The sequence below is a fragment of the Podarcis pityusensis genome (genome assembly GCF_964106645.2).
Source record: "Podarcis pityusensis genome assembly, chromosome: 11".
Lineage (NCBI taxonomy): Eukaryota > Metazoa > Chordata > Lepidosauria > Squamata > Lacertidae > Podarcis > Podarcis pityusensis.
In genome coordinates this window covers 19,480,432-19,494,556 of record NC_138036.1, presented here as the reverse complement: position 1 = coordinate 19,494,556, position 14,125 = coordinate 19,480,432, and the positions used below count along the sequence as shown (strand labels likewise).

At 44.8% G+C, this 14,125-nt stretch overlaps 1 protein-coding gene and 1 long non-coding RNA gene across 2 annotated transcripts; both read left to right on the top strand.

The window, feature by feature from the left end:
* The first annotated feature begins 3,638 nt into the window (after window positions 1–3,638).
* Window positions 3,639–13,744, top strand: CCL28 (C-C motif chemokine ligand 28). Its single transcript, XM_080973314.1, has 3 exons — window positions 3,639–3,797; window positions 11,762–11,888; window positions 13,126–13,744. Exons 1-3 carry the CDS (start codon window positions 3,737–3,739, stop codon window positions 13,295–13,297), a joined length of 360 nt encoding a protein of 119 aa, XP_080829440.1. The 5' UTR covers window positions 3,639–3,736; the 3' UTR covers window positions 13,298–13,744.
* On the top strand, window positions 6,997–9,197 carry LOC308458485. Its single transcript, XR_013977471.1, has 2 exons — window positions 6,997–8,044; window positions 8,311–9,197. It is a non-coding gene; the product is annotated as an uncharacterized lncRNA (long non-coding RNA).
* Window positions 13,745–14,125: the final 381 nt, after the last annotated feature.

Here is a 14,125-nt window from a genome sequence, read left to right as displayed (position 1 = left end):
CTCCTCTGGACACGTTCCAGTTTGTCAGTGTCCTTCTTGAACTGTGGTGCCCAGAACTGGACACAGTACTCCAGGTGAGGTCTGACCAGAGCAGAATACAGTGGCACTATTACTTCCCTTGATCTAGATGCTATACTCCTATTGATGCAGCCCAGAATTGCATTGGCTTTTTTAGCTGCCGCGTCACACTGTTGGCTCATGTCAAGTTTGTGGTCAACCAAGACTCCTAGATCCTTTTCACATGTACTGCTCTCAAGCCAGGTGTCACCCATCTTGTATTTGTGCCTCTCATTTTTTTTTTGCCCAAGTGCAATACTTTATATTTCTCCCTGTTAAAATTCATCTTGTTTGTTTTTGCCCAGTTCTCTAATCTGTCAAGGTTGTTTTGAAGTGTGATCCTGTCCTCTGGGGTGTTAGCCACCCCTCCCAGTTTGGTGTCATCTGCAAATTTGATCAGGATGCCCTTGAGTCCATCATCCAAGTCGTTGATAACGATGTTGAATAAGACCGGGCCCAAGACAGAACCCTGTGGCACCCCACTAGTCACTCTTCTCCAGGATGAAGAGGAACCATTGATGAGCACCCTTTGGGTTCGGTCAGTCAGCCAGTTACAAATCCACTGAGTGGTAGCATAGTCAAGACCGCATTTTACTAGCTTCTTTACAAGAATATCATGGGGCACCTTGTCAAATGCCTTGCTGAAATCAAGGTAGGCTACATCCACTGCGTTCCCTTAATCTACCAGGCTTGTAATTCTGTCAAAAAACGAGATCAGGTTAGTCTGACATGACTTATTTTTCAGAAATCCATGCTGACTATTGGTGATCACAGCATTCCTTTCTAGGTGCTCACAGACTGTTTGCTTAATGATCTGCTCCAGAATCTTCCCTGGTATTGATGTCAGACTGACTGGGCGGTAATTATTTGGGTCCTCTCTTTTCCCCTTTTTGAAAATAGGGACAACATTTGCCCTCCTCCAGTCTGCCGGGACTTCGCCTGTTCTCCAGGAATTCTCAAAGATGACTGCCAGTGGTTCTGAGATCACATCTGCCAGTTCTTTTACATTCACACTCAACTCCGAGTATATTTCAGATGTCATTGGCTGTGGGGTAAAATAGGATGGATGCTGTTCTAGGCTGACCTCAGTTCTGGTCCACGGGACTCTTCTTACATTCACAAGGAAATAAGAACAAAGGCTCATTGTCACATAATCTCCCTGCAAACAAATCGGAACAAATGCTCAACAGAGACTGGACAGAGTCTAACCTCCACATAAACTTTGTGCAAGGCAATAAAGGTGAATAGTCAAGAAGCTTTTGGTGTGTATACTCTTGTGGGCTAAAATAAATTGCTTGTCCAATTACAAATGCTGTGTCAAAATCAGCTGAATTCTGCAACATCCAAATCTTACATGTTGACAAATGTGCATGATTCCTATTATACTGAGGCATTTATTCGGCATTTTTATTTTTTGCTAGTTTGCACAGTCTCTTCTGGCTTTGTTGCAAACAACAAGGACAATCTTTGTTTCAACCATTGGATATTTTGTTCAGCCCCCTCTCTAGCGTCTGAGATTTCAGCAGGCCTTATTAACACACATTCATAAGCTTCACTTCATAGCCATGAAGCTAGAAATTTGAGGTGGCTTGTTTTTTATTTAAATGAAAGCTGGGATTCTCTGGAAGTTTAATCCCATTTCTACATTCTGTGCAATCACAACATACAATCAGCTCTATGCAATTGCTTGCATAAGAAGCCACAGTGGTAGTCTATCGTGTGAAAAGGCAAAACTAGAAAATCTGAATTTGGTACAAAATCCTACACCTAATGTAGTTTGCAAACTCTGCTCAAGAAGGACTCTAGACTTTAGCAGATCTTGGTGCTAGGAAACAAACATCCTTTGTAATAGTTTTCTGGATAGCACACATAAGTGTCTACCAATATGTTAAAAAACTTCATTGAAGCTCAAGTTAAAGAGGGAGTGTTCTTTGATCCTTCCTCCTCTTTAGAAACAAGCACTGACTTCAATGTCCTTCAGTTTGTTTTTAGAGTTTTGGAGATACGTGGACAAGAGTAGACCAGGCATGAGATGTATTATATATAAAAAAACAAGGCTTGTGACAGTGGTTGTCTTTATAACATTGTTAAGCTGTTTTGTGGGTGCTCATTGATGGAACGACAGGGTAAAAACACAAGAGCTCTCCTGGATCAGGCCAAAGGCCCATCTAGTCCAAGGGTATAACTATATTAAATACAAGGGATAAACCAGACTTGAACTGGGTTGTGTTTTAGCAAGATTGTAGCAGACGCGGAAAACCTTTGATCCTCCAGAGGTTGGTGAACTACAACTTCCATTAGCTCTTGCCATTGGATGCCAAGCTGAAGAGCCAAAAAGCAAAGAAGATCCAGAATTGAGAAGATCCATTTGGGGGCACCAAACTTTGGCCTCACAAGGGCACCATATTATGCCAAAGACCGCCCCTGGCTGAGGCAGAGGAACTTCAGCTGGGCTCCCCTGCCATTTCCCTAACATCAGAATGTAGCAGTCAGCCACAAAGACCTGAAAATAGGTTACTAGTGCTTAACTGAGTTTAAGAGACCCTCCCCAAGCCAGAATCTCTTATGCTCGACTTTCACAGTGACTATGTTTGTTATCCACAACTTTGGGCTGCAGGTTGCTTATTGCCATCAAGTGATCAAAGCCATCTATCTGGCGGTTCCCTCACTGCGAGAAGCCAAGTTACAGGGAACCAGGCAGAGGGCCTTCTCGGTAGTGGCACCTGCCCAATGGAATGCCCTCCCATCAGATGTCAAAGAGAAAAATAACTACTAGACTTTTAGAAGACATCTGAAGGCAGCCCTGTTTAGGGAAGCTTTTAATGTTTAATAGACTATTGTATTTTAATATTCTGTTGGAAGCCGCCCAGAGTGGCTGGGGAAACCCAGCCAGATGGGCGGGGTATAAATAAATTATTATTATTATTATTATTATTATTATTATTATTATTATCTCCAGGATTTGAAAATGTGGACTTGTAATTCTTGGGTGGGTTTGAGACCAGCTGCCTTTGCTTTTACAACATAAGCACAGGGTCCTTCCAGGCATGGTTATTTTTTTATGGATTGTGCTCACTCACGATGGCAGTTATTCGAAATGTGTCTTTCAATACTCTTCAAACCTGCAAAAGTTTCATGGCAGATATACTGCTTCACATTCGATCTGCATACGTCTCTTAATCTCCTGCAGAAAACCTGTAACTTTTTAGACCACAAATGTTACAGTTTATATTATTATTATTATTCCTGCTTCTGTTGCTCTAGCGTGCAAGAGTGCCTCTCCAGACAGTAAACATAAGAATATTGGGGAACAACTAATAAAGCAGAATGTTGTGTGGACGGCCCAGTATAAATCCATCACTAATGCATTATCATTGCGTCAATGTTGCAGAATACACAGGGTAAGAAAGAGGCCACTCACGAGGGGCTCTGAGTATAAAGCAAAGATCTGTACTCCTGTTCTAAAGTAAGAGAGAGATTCTTATCCCACAGGAGAGGTGAGTACTGAGAGTCCACAAATCCTTAATGGGTCTTGTGTTTGCACTTTGCTAGGGGTGGGGCTCTGAACTTCTTTTGTCCGTCTACAGCCAAGAGGTGGCAATAGCCTTGGCAGCCAGATCCCTATCACTTTCAGTCTGTTCGCAAGCCTCCAGCACAGAGGAAGCATGAATCTGGAAGCATGAACCTGCCCATCGTCCTTGCCACATTTGGAATTGTGATAGTTCACCCTATATCAGACGGTAAGTCAGGTCTAACCTTAATGCGTACTTCTTGCACGTGAGGAAAGGAGCTAATTCAGAGCAGTCTGCTCTGCTCTAGTTGCACAGTGTGAAAACCAAGGAATCTAGGTTTTGCTTTGCTGTCGTTTGGTAGAGAGATCCTTTTGCACAAACAGGCTGCGAGACAGCCACACTGAGAAAACCTCCGCATTTTAGAGGTGCAAATTGGAAAATGGACAGTTTCAACAAGGAAATATGATCTGGGCAAAGGTCATTTCTGTAAGTGATCTGTATCATTTTTTAAAAAAATCCGGTAAATATGCCTTCTCCGATTAGCCTTTGGCATGCAAACCTTGGGTGAGCTGGCCTTGTGAAGGAGAGCTTGGGGTCACAGTGCGCAACTTTAGGAAAAAAGAAAGCAACCGTCAACAGCTGCAAAAAGGGGGAGGACATCTGCTTTGAATGCAGAAGGTTCAATCCCAGGCACAACCCAGATAGGGCAGGGAGAGAGGAAGAGAGCTCTACCTGAAGCCCTGGAGAGCAGCTGCCTATCAGTTCAGTGTAGAGAATACTGAGCTCGAGGGACCATTGGTCTGACTCAATATAAGGCTGTTTCCTATGTTTCCGAGTTGCCTCAGAGGAGGTGCAGAAGGCAAGGATGGAGGAGTTTCCATTTAAAGGAAAACCTTCCTAATTCGCACTTTCAGAAACACTACACTAACCGAGGCACAGCTATCCTGCAAAATCCATGCTGCTCTGAATTTCACAATGCAGTTCTCCAGTCAAGAAAACTGTACAAGAATGCATCTACTTGGGGAAAGTGTGCATAAAAATGCATATATCAGCAAAAAATAACATACAAAATTTGCAGGGAGGGGATCGCTTTGCAAAAAACGTGTATATGTGGCAAGGCTGCATTAAAGCGTGCATATGATGAGAAATTTGCACTAAAATGCTAATGGATTTTCATGATTTACCAAACAAAAAACAAAAAACACACACCTCAAAGTTATGGTGGAAGACTGAACTTGACTTGGGGAAAATGAGAAACAGAGAGAAAATGAAATTGACAGGTTTGTCCATCTCCAGCAAAGGCATGGGTGGGTTGATCTTTCCCATCTGAAGCAGTTTTCCCAGTTCAGCCCATCTAACCAGGATCTTCAGGCTCTTCCCTCCACCTGTTCTTCGTTTCCATCATCATCATCATCATCATCATCATCACCACCAAGTTATTTTAAACCTTGGATCTTGTAAACAGAGTGTGTTTGCATGGGTGGGATGGAAGCAGCATTGCCTGAATTATGTATTTCGTTTTTTCATACTTTTAACCACAGGTCTAAGTCAGGCAGGGCTGCTGTGTCAAACAAAACTAATTTTACCTTTCAACGTCAAAAGTGGGCACGGCTCAGGGTACATCCCAAATGCTTGGATTACAGTGTTTCCTTCTGCAAACGCCAGTCCATTGGTGCTCCTTATGTACCCCTTTAGTAGCCAGGCCATATTGAAGCTTTCAATATGTGTGGCCATATGGGTCAAGACAGCTTACAGGAACAGCTTTTAGGTCTTACCTCATTTGTAAACATTAGAGCCCCCCTCTAGACACCCTTTTATTGCCTTTACAGTGGTACCTCATGTTAAGAACTTAATTCGTTCTGGAGGTCCGTTCTTAATATGAAACTGTTCTTAACCTGAAGCACCACTTTAGCTAATGGGGCCTCCTGCTGCTGCCATGCCGCCATGGCGTGATTTCTGTTCTCATCCTGAAGCAAAGTTCTTAACTCGAGGTACTATTTCTGGGTTAGCGGAGTCTGTAACCTGAAGCGTCTGTTACCCGAGGTACCACTGTATTCATTATGTTTTGCACTCAAGGTGCTATGTGGGTGGTCATTTGGGACCCCACTTTCAATGCTATTTGTTCCTGTGTAAGTTTTGGGGTCGCAGGTGGCGCTGTGGTGTAAACCACTGAGCCTTGGGCTTGCCGGTCGGCGGTTCAAATCCCCACGACGGGGTGAAGTCCCGTTGCTCGGTCCCAGCTCCTGCCAACCTAGCAGTTCAAAAGCACATCAAAGTGCAAGTAGATAAATAGGTACCACTCTGGCAGGAAGGTAAACGGCGTTTCCGTGCGCTGCTCTGGTTTCGCCAGAAGCGGCTTAGTCATGCTGGCCACATGATGCAGAAAAACTAACTGCAGACAAATGTCAGCTCCCTCAGCCAGTAAAGCGAGATGAGCACCGCAACCCCATAGTCATTCGCTACTGGACTTACCTTTTTTACAGTTTTGGGGTGGTCATAGTGTTCTATATCCAATCAGCACATAGCTTCCTGCTAAAACTTGCAGATGACACCAAACTGGGAGGGGTGGCTAACACCCCAGAGGACAGGATCACACTTCAAAATGACCTTGACAGATTAGAGAACTGGGCAAAAACAAACAAGATGAATTTTAACAGGGAGAAATGTAAAGTATTGCACTTGGGCAAAAAAAATGAGAGGCACAAATACAAGATGGGTGACACCTGGCTTGAGAGCAGTACATGTGAAAAGGATCTAGGAGTCTTGGTTGACCACAAACTGGACATGAGCCAACAGTGTGACGCGGCAGCTAAAAAAGCCAATGCAATTCTGGGCTGCATCAATAGGAGTATAGCATCTAGATCAAGGGAAGTAATAGTGCCACTGTATTCTGCTCTGGTCAGACCTCACCTGGAGTACTGTGTCCAGTTCTGGGCACCACAGTTCAAGAAGGACACTGACAAACTGGAACGTGTCCAGAGGAGGGCAACCAAAATGGTCAAAGGCCTGGAAACGATGCCTTATGAGGAACGGCTAAGGGAGCTGGGCATGTTTAGCCTGGAGAAGAGGAGGTTAAGGGGTGATATGATAGCCATGTTCAAATATATAAAAGGATGTCACATAGAGGAGGGAGAAAGGTTGTTTTCTGCTGCTCCAGAGAAGCGGACACGGAGCAATGGATCCAAACTACAAGAAAGAAGATTCCACCTAAATATTAGGAAGAACTTCCTGACAGTAAGAGCTGTTCGACAGTGGAATTTGCTGCCAAGGAGTGTGGTGGAGTCTCCTTCTTTGGAGGTCTTTAAGCAGAGGCTTGACAACCATATGGCAGGAGTGCTCTGATGGTGTTTCCTGCTTGGCAGGGGGTTGGACTCGATGGCCCTTGTGGTCTCTTCCAACTCTATGATTCTATGATTCTATGAAAACCCCCTAACTTTTCATACTGCACATATTTTGGGGCTTTTTTTGTCTTGTTTTTGTTGCACTGTAGCCCCTCTGGAAGGGGTAGCACTGGGGATGCAAAGCAGAGCACAGCTACTTGCCATGATGGCTATCCACGGTCAAAGGCACAATGGGGCTTCCTCTCCTCTTGCATTTTCCTCCAACTCTCTGGACCAGATTTTGAGGGCACCTTCAAGAAGGTGGCTGAGGGTGTCAGGCCTTGAAAAGCACCAGCAGAGCTGCACACATTTCTGGATGTAAATATGAACAGGATTGCTGATCAACAATACACAGAGTTTAAAGAACACAGAGGGTAAAGTCTTTGGGCACTGCAGAGTATTACCTTCCGCGAGCTGCTATAATAGTAGGATAAGGATATAGAGCACTTAGTATGCAAATCTTGTGGTTTCTCTTCTAGGAAATCTTGTTTTGTTTCTTCCCCACAAGGAAGCTCAGTGAAGTATGCAAGACCTCCTGGGTGCATAAACATACTTCCCTGAGGTTTGCAGTCCTGAATGCTCCAACTTGGGAGCAAGCCTCCTTGAACACAGTGTGGCTTATTTTCTGAATAAACATGCATAGGTTCTGCTTGAAACTTGTCATTAATAGGAAGAGTTCTAACAAAGCTTAACAAGGAAATTCAGATCTAATCTGCTGAATGGATTGTCGAGGTGGATTCACATTTCATCCCGATTCAGAATAAAGGAACACAGAAAACTATTATGAACAACCCAATTCTATGTACAGTGGTACCTCGGGTTAAGTACTTAATTCGTTCAAGAGGTCCGTTCTTAACCTGAAACTGTTCTTAACCTGAAGCACCACTTTAGCTAATGGAGCCTCCTGCTGCCGCCGCGCCGCCAGAGCCCAATTTCTGTTCTTATCCTGAAGCAAAGTTCTTAACCTGAAGCACTATTTCTGGGGTAGTGGAGTCTGTAACCTGAAGCGTATGTAACCTGAAGCGTATGTAACCCGAGGTACTACTGTATGTTTTAAACTGAATGCAAGTTTCAATGCAACATATACCCAAGTACGTGTGCTGGTTCAGCCCCTCAGCCATGATGGTCAAATCCACACTCAACCTTTATGCTCACTGGGTGACCTTGGGCCAGGCATTATCTCTCAGCCTAACCTATGTCACAGGGTTGTTGTGAGCATAAAATGGGCAGGGGAGAACAACGCACACCACCTTGAGATCCTTGGAGGAAAAAGGAGGTATATATAAATGTAATATATAAATAACTAAATCCGAGAAAGGCCAGAGCTGCCTCTGCAGTTGGCCTTCAGCCGACTTCCAAAGGGAGCTCTTTCAACAGCCCGCCACATTGATTAGCTGTAAGGCACTGTTGCAGGGTTTGTAAAGATCAACTAATCCTTTCTGGGAAGTGTTCACTTCCTTGTTTTCATAGATATGGGTGCAGGAAGGATGAAACCTTTCTTTCCAAAACACAGGTATGTGTGCATAGAGCAATACTCTGCAGAGATGTGTGCATGGGCCTGGTGGCTTGAAGAATGCTGGGAGTGGCTATTATATAGCATATTCAAAGTGTGTGGTAGTGGCGTTTTCAAAGGAGACTTCCAACAATCCTGCAAAGTAGGTCAGTGTCATTATTCTCATATTGCATGGGGAGGATGATGAGGCAGTGACAGAGCGGTTTGCGTAACGCCACCTGGTGAATTCAAGGCGGAACCAGGAATGTCTTGATTTGCGGCTCAGCCTCTTCTTAGCCGTTACATGTTGTTCTGATTTCACTCTCTCAGAAACCCAAATGTGTCCTTGGTATGGTTTTATTGAGTGCCCCATAGCAGTGGTGGGGAGAAGAAGACAATGTAGGAAGCAGCCTTCTACCAGAAGAGGCTGGGCAGGGTGGTCCTGCCAGAGAAGGAGAGACACTTCACCACTTGGATGACAAAGGCATGGTGGGTGGCACATTTAGAGGGGGTTCAAAGCAAGGATGGAGGAGCAGCAGTGTTATGTACTAACCTTGGATCCTAGAACAAGAGGCAAGTAGGATCCTAGAATGCAACAACTGATTGGCTTGCAGGAGAAGACCAATCAGGCTCCAGGAGGGAAGCAGAATCAGCCAATCAGACAGGACTCATTGTATAAATAATGTATATAAAAGCCTGAGGTTTGGGGGCAATTCAATCACTGTTTTACAAGCTGCAATAAAGAGCACGAAATCACTACAGGACTCTGAGTATATTTCAAGCAGAAAAAGGGGAAAGAGTTGGGTGATACGCAAACCTTGCCACAGCCATTTAGAGCGCAGCATGGGAGGAAGGAAAAGGCATCAATACTGGGGCTAGCCACCTTTGTGGCAAGTCAAGGAGGGAGAGGCTTAATTGAAAGGAGCACCTTATGCACCTGATGACAGAGAGATGGACAGGGAAGTGAGGCTGTGTCAATAACAGAAGAAGAGCCCTGAAGATGAGAAGGGTTCTAAATGCAACTGCATGAAGACTTCACCAGGAGCTTTCTGGGGCTCTGATCCATAGTTGGGACAATGAAAGTTCCCACATGGGGCTACCTGGAGATGCTGGGGTTTGAATTTGGGACCTTCTGCATGGAAAACAGGTGCTCTCCCGCTGAGCTTTGGCCCTTCCCTGAAAATATAACGTGTTGTTTTCCACAATACCTGCACTTTCAGGTAGGTAGGCCAAAAGTAGGTCAGCGATATGAAGAGGCAAGATCTGAAGGGAAAGAAACACTCCTTATGAAGAGATTGCTTCTCAGTGAAGAGGTCAACGGTTACAGATAAAATGAGTTTTAGTTCCTGTTTCTCTTCTTTTCTTTCCTAGAGGCTATAACCGATACAGGTGCCAAAAGCTCAAAGAACGACATGTTTCACCCTTACCATTTAAGCCTACCCCTCGACCCTTCTTTCTAAATATCTCCTGCCTTAAACCAGTCCCTCACCTTGAAACAGTGGTCCAGCTGGAGGGCTTTGGTAGTAAAGGACAAGTGAGGCTGACAAGTGAGTCAGTCCCCTGTTCCACAAAAAAACCCGCTTGTATTTTTATTTATTGCTAAAAAGGAAATGGCACTCACTTCTGAACACTGAAAATAGAAGGAATGGAGTGCAGCTTCTACCTCCTATGCAAAGCCAGCACAACAGCACAAGCAAGCCTAGTGGTCATCAAAGTGAGAGGTGCACCTGGGAACCCCTACAAGGTAGCAGAGGGTGTTAGGGCACAACTGTTTGCACTGGGGTGTGCTAACCCAAGAACTGAACTCTGGCACCCTCTCTGCTGTTGCGATAGATTCTTGGCGATCTCTCAGTGCTACAACACAGCCATCTTGATGGGATCAGCAAAATGGTTTAGCCCAGCCTTGTTCATTTCATCAAATCACAAACTTACAGAGTGGAAAAGTACCGTGAAGGGTCATTTAATCCAGTCCCCTGCACTACATCACACCTAGGGATTGTCCTGCATGTTATTTTATAACCTGGTCAGAAAATTAGAGTAAGTGAAAACTCTTAGGCATCAGCAACCGAAGTTAGCCCTCAATGCTGTATTCTAGCATACATAACAGCAAGGGAGAGAAAGTTGTTTAATAAGGACTTCAGACTGTAATAACTCTGGGAACTTTTTTTCTTTTAAGCAGCGAATGGGGAGAGGACAATGAGACAATGAGGGGCAATTTCTTTTTAGTGTTAGGACACTGGGTGGAGGAGCTAAGGCAGGGGTAGGCAACCTAAGGCCCATGGGCCGGATGTGGCCCAATCGCCTTCTCAATCCGGCCCACAGACGGTCCGGGAATCAGCGTGTTTTTACATGAGTAGAATGTGTGCTTTTATTTAAAATGCTTTTCTGGGTTATTTGTGGTGCATATGAATTCGTTCATTTCCCCCCCAAAAAATGGTCTGAGGGACGGTGGACCCACAGCTGAAAAAGGTTGCTGACCCCTGAGCTAAGGCATGCACAACATGGTGCGAAAGTGGAAAGATTCTTACTATTTCTCTGTTCCCACAGAATTCTGATTAAGCGCAAAAGTGTGTCAGATTCCCCCTCATCATATGGTAGGGCATAAGCAGCTTCCTTATACCAATTCAGACCTTCTAGCTCAGGGTAGCCAATGCAATGACCTCCAAATGTTGCTGAACTACAACTCCCATCATCCCTGACCTTTGGGCATGCTGGCTTGGGATGATGGGAGCTGCAATCCATAAAATCTAGAGAGCACTATGTTGACTACCCCTGCTCTGTGCAGTGGTCTAGTTTCCAAATCAGCTGCAAATCTATATAGTTCTAGGCACCCTGGAAGGTTAAGTACAGTGCTACATGCCAGTTCAGAAGTAAGTCTCATTAAATTCCATGAGGTTTATTTACTCCCATCTAAGTGGATACACAGGGACATGGGTGGCGCTGTGGGTTAAACCACAGAGCCTAGGACTTGCTGAGCCGAAGGTTGGTGGTTCGAATCCCCGCAACGGGGTGAGCTCCCTGCTCCTGCCAACCTAGCAGTTCAAAAGCACGTCAAAGTGCAAGTAGATAAATAGGCGGGAAGGTAAACGGCGTTTCCATGCGCTGCTCTGGTTCGCCAGAAGCGACTTAGTCATGCTGGCCACATAACCCGGAAGCTGTCTGCGGACAAACGCTGGCTCCCTCGGCCAATAAAGCAAGATGAGCGCCGCAACCACAGAGTTGGCCACGACTGGACCTAATGGTCAGAGGTCCCTTTACCTTTAGTAAGTGGATACACACTAGGACTGCTGCCTAAAAGCTATTTTCTTTGTTTCTTTCAGCTGTGTTTCCTGTACTTTTTGACTGCTGCACAGAAGTAGCCCATCATATTCCCAGAAGATGGCTAAGAACAGTGGCAACGTTTGACATTCAGAATGGTGGCGATTTATGCAAAATATCCGCTGTGATGTAAGCGGTGGGAAAGAAAAAAAATGTTTGTGTGTGTGTTGTCTGTGTGCAACTTTGGAATGGTGGGAATGATCTGTAAATGATAAAGACAGTTTTATTTTAATTGGAATTCAAAGAGGAAGGTTAAGCTAGCAAGGAGCTGGAGTTCAAGGCTGAATTCCTGTTCCAAGAAACTTGGCATAAGTTCTTCTGAACTCAGTGGGAGTCACTTTTGAGTAACACAATCATGATTGTGCTACGAGGCTGCAACCCAGCAATGTGATGTGTGCACGCTAGCACACACAACTGATGATACCATATTTGCTTGATTAATCACCTGTTTTAAATCAGATTAATTGAAATCCATTTGCACATTGCTTTTTATTTCGATGTTGTAGGCAGTGTGTGGCTGTAATCATAAGCATACTTTCCTGTAAGCAAGCTCCACTGGACATTGCATGATTTAATTCTGAGTAAACATGGATAGGATTTATTGGGTGTTAGCTGTGTTAAATCTCTTGCGGCAGAAGCAACGAAGAGTCTTGCAGCCTCTTAGAAACCAAAAATAATAATAATCATGCCATAAGCTTTCATGGGACATGGAAAATTGGAAGGGGGCTGCAATATCACTTTTTTTTCTGAGTAGGAAAGGAAACTCATTTATTTCCAGGGAGTTAAAGGTAAAGGGACCCCTGACCATTAGGTCTAGTCACGGATAACCCTGGGGTTGCTGCACTCATCTCGCTTTACTGGCCAAGGGAGCCGGCGTACAGCCTCCAGGTCATGTGGCCAGCATGACTAAGCCACTTCTGGCGAAACCAGAGCAGTGCACAGAAACGCTGTTTACCTTCCTGCCGGAGCGGTACCAATTTATCTACTTGTACTTTGACGTGCTTTCGAACTGCTAGGTTGGCAGGAGCAGGGACCGAGCAATGGGCGCTCACCCCGTTGCGGGGATTCAAACCGCCGACCTTCTGATCGGCAAGCCCTAGGCTCTGTTACCTCTCAAGAAACCATATTAAACCTAAGATTGAAGAACACCCTATCACAACACCCAGAAGCCTCTATCTGAGGCCCCTGTGTCCCTCTCCAGTATGGTAGGGATGGACTCAAAAATGCTTAAATTTGGCTGGATTAAGTCTTCTGTTCATACATACTGGTTGCTTCAAAGTATAAGCTTTTAAGGTTACTTTTTCTAACAACAACAACAACAACAACAACAACAATAAAACTGGTCTTTATTTTCTTATCCCAATAGCATTCACACAAAGCACAAAAAGCTGTGTGTGAGCCCAGAGAACAAACATGTGAAGAGGTGGATGAAGCAGGTGGCCAAGGGTCGCTGGAGAACTGGCCATCACCCCAGGAAGAGAAAGAAAGCCAAAAGGAGAAGGAAAAGTGGGGGGAAAGAGCCCTGTCTCAGCTGCTGAAGCAACCATAGAGATGCAACCATCTTTACTGCAGACTTTGTCACCTTGCTGCCCTCCAGATGTTTTGGACTACAGTTCCCATCAGCCAAAGGCCACATGGAGAAACATCTGGAGGGCACCAGGTTGGCGAAGGCTGTTGCCCTGTGGAATAAATTCAGGAAGCATCTCATGACGATCTGTGCTGATGTTCAGAAAACACCCGACCACAATTTGGGTTTTCCAAACCTTTTGAATTTCCCCTTCATTCTAAAAGCAGAGATGGGGAAACCTGTAGCCCCTCCAGTTGTTATTGGACTACAACTCTCATCATGCTGGCAGGGCCTGATGGGAACTGTAGTGCCAACACGCATTGAAAATCACAAACAAACTGAGGTAAGCTTTGAGCTGGTACTGGATTGGAAATTGCAAAATAAAAATCATGAAAGCCCTAAAACTTGGTTGAAGATATTTCTCAAGGTTCTCTAGTCTCTTTATTTTGTTGTTTTACATGTTTTGGTTCTGCTTTTATTTTGCAACCTGCTATTCTTTGGTCTTCTGTGGTTAGCACCTGCCCAGTTGCCATGAAATATCCCTGCTTCCAGAAGGAATTCTGCTACTTGCTGTGGCCTCCATTACTCCACCTCTTGGTTCTCTTTGGCTTAGTCTGGAGATGACACAAACCATCACTAAGCACGAACAAGCAAACATGAGGAATCGAGGGGACGGAGCCCAGTTTGGCTTAGGGTGTCATCTGAACCCAGTCTTGTGGTTTAGCTTTTTGTGAGCAAACTGCAAGCCATAAACTGCAGGGCGAAGATTGGTTACATGTCATGGTAAGTCTAGAGCCAA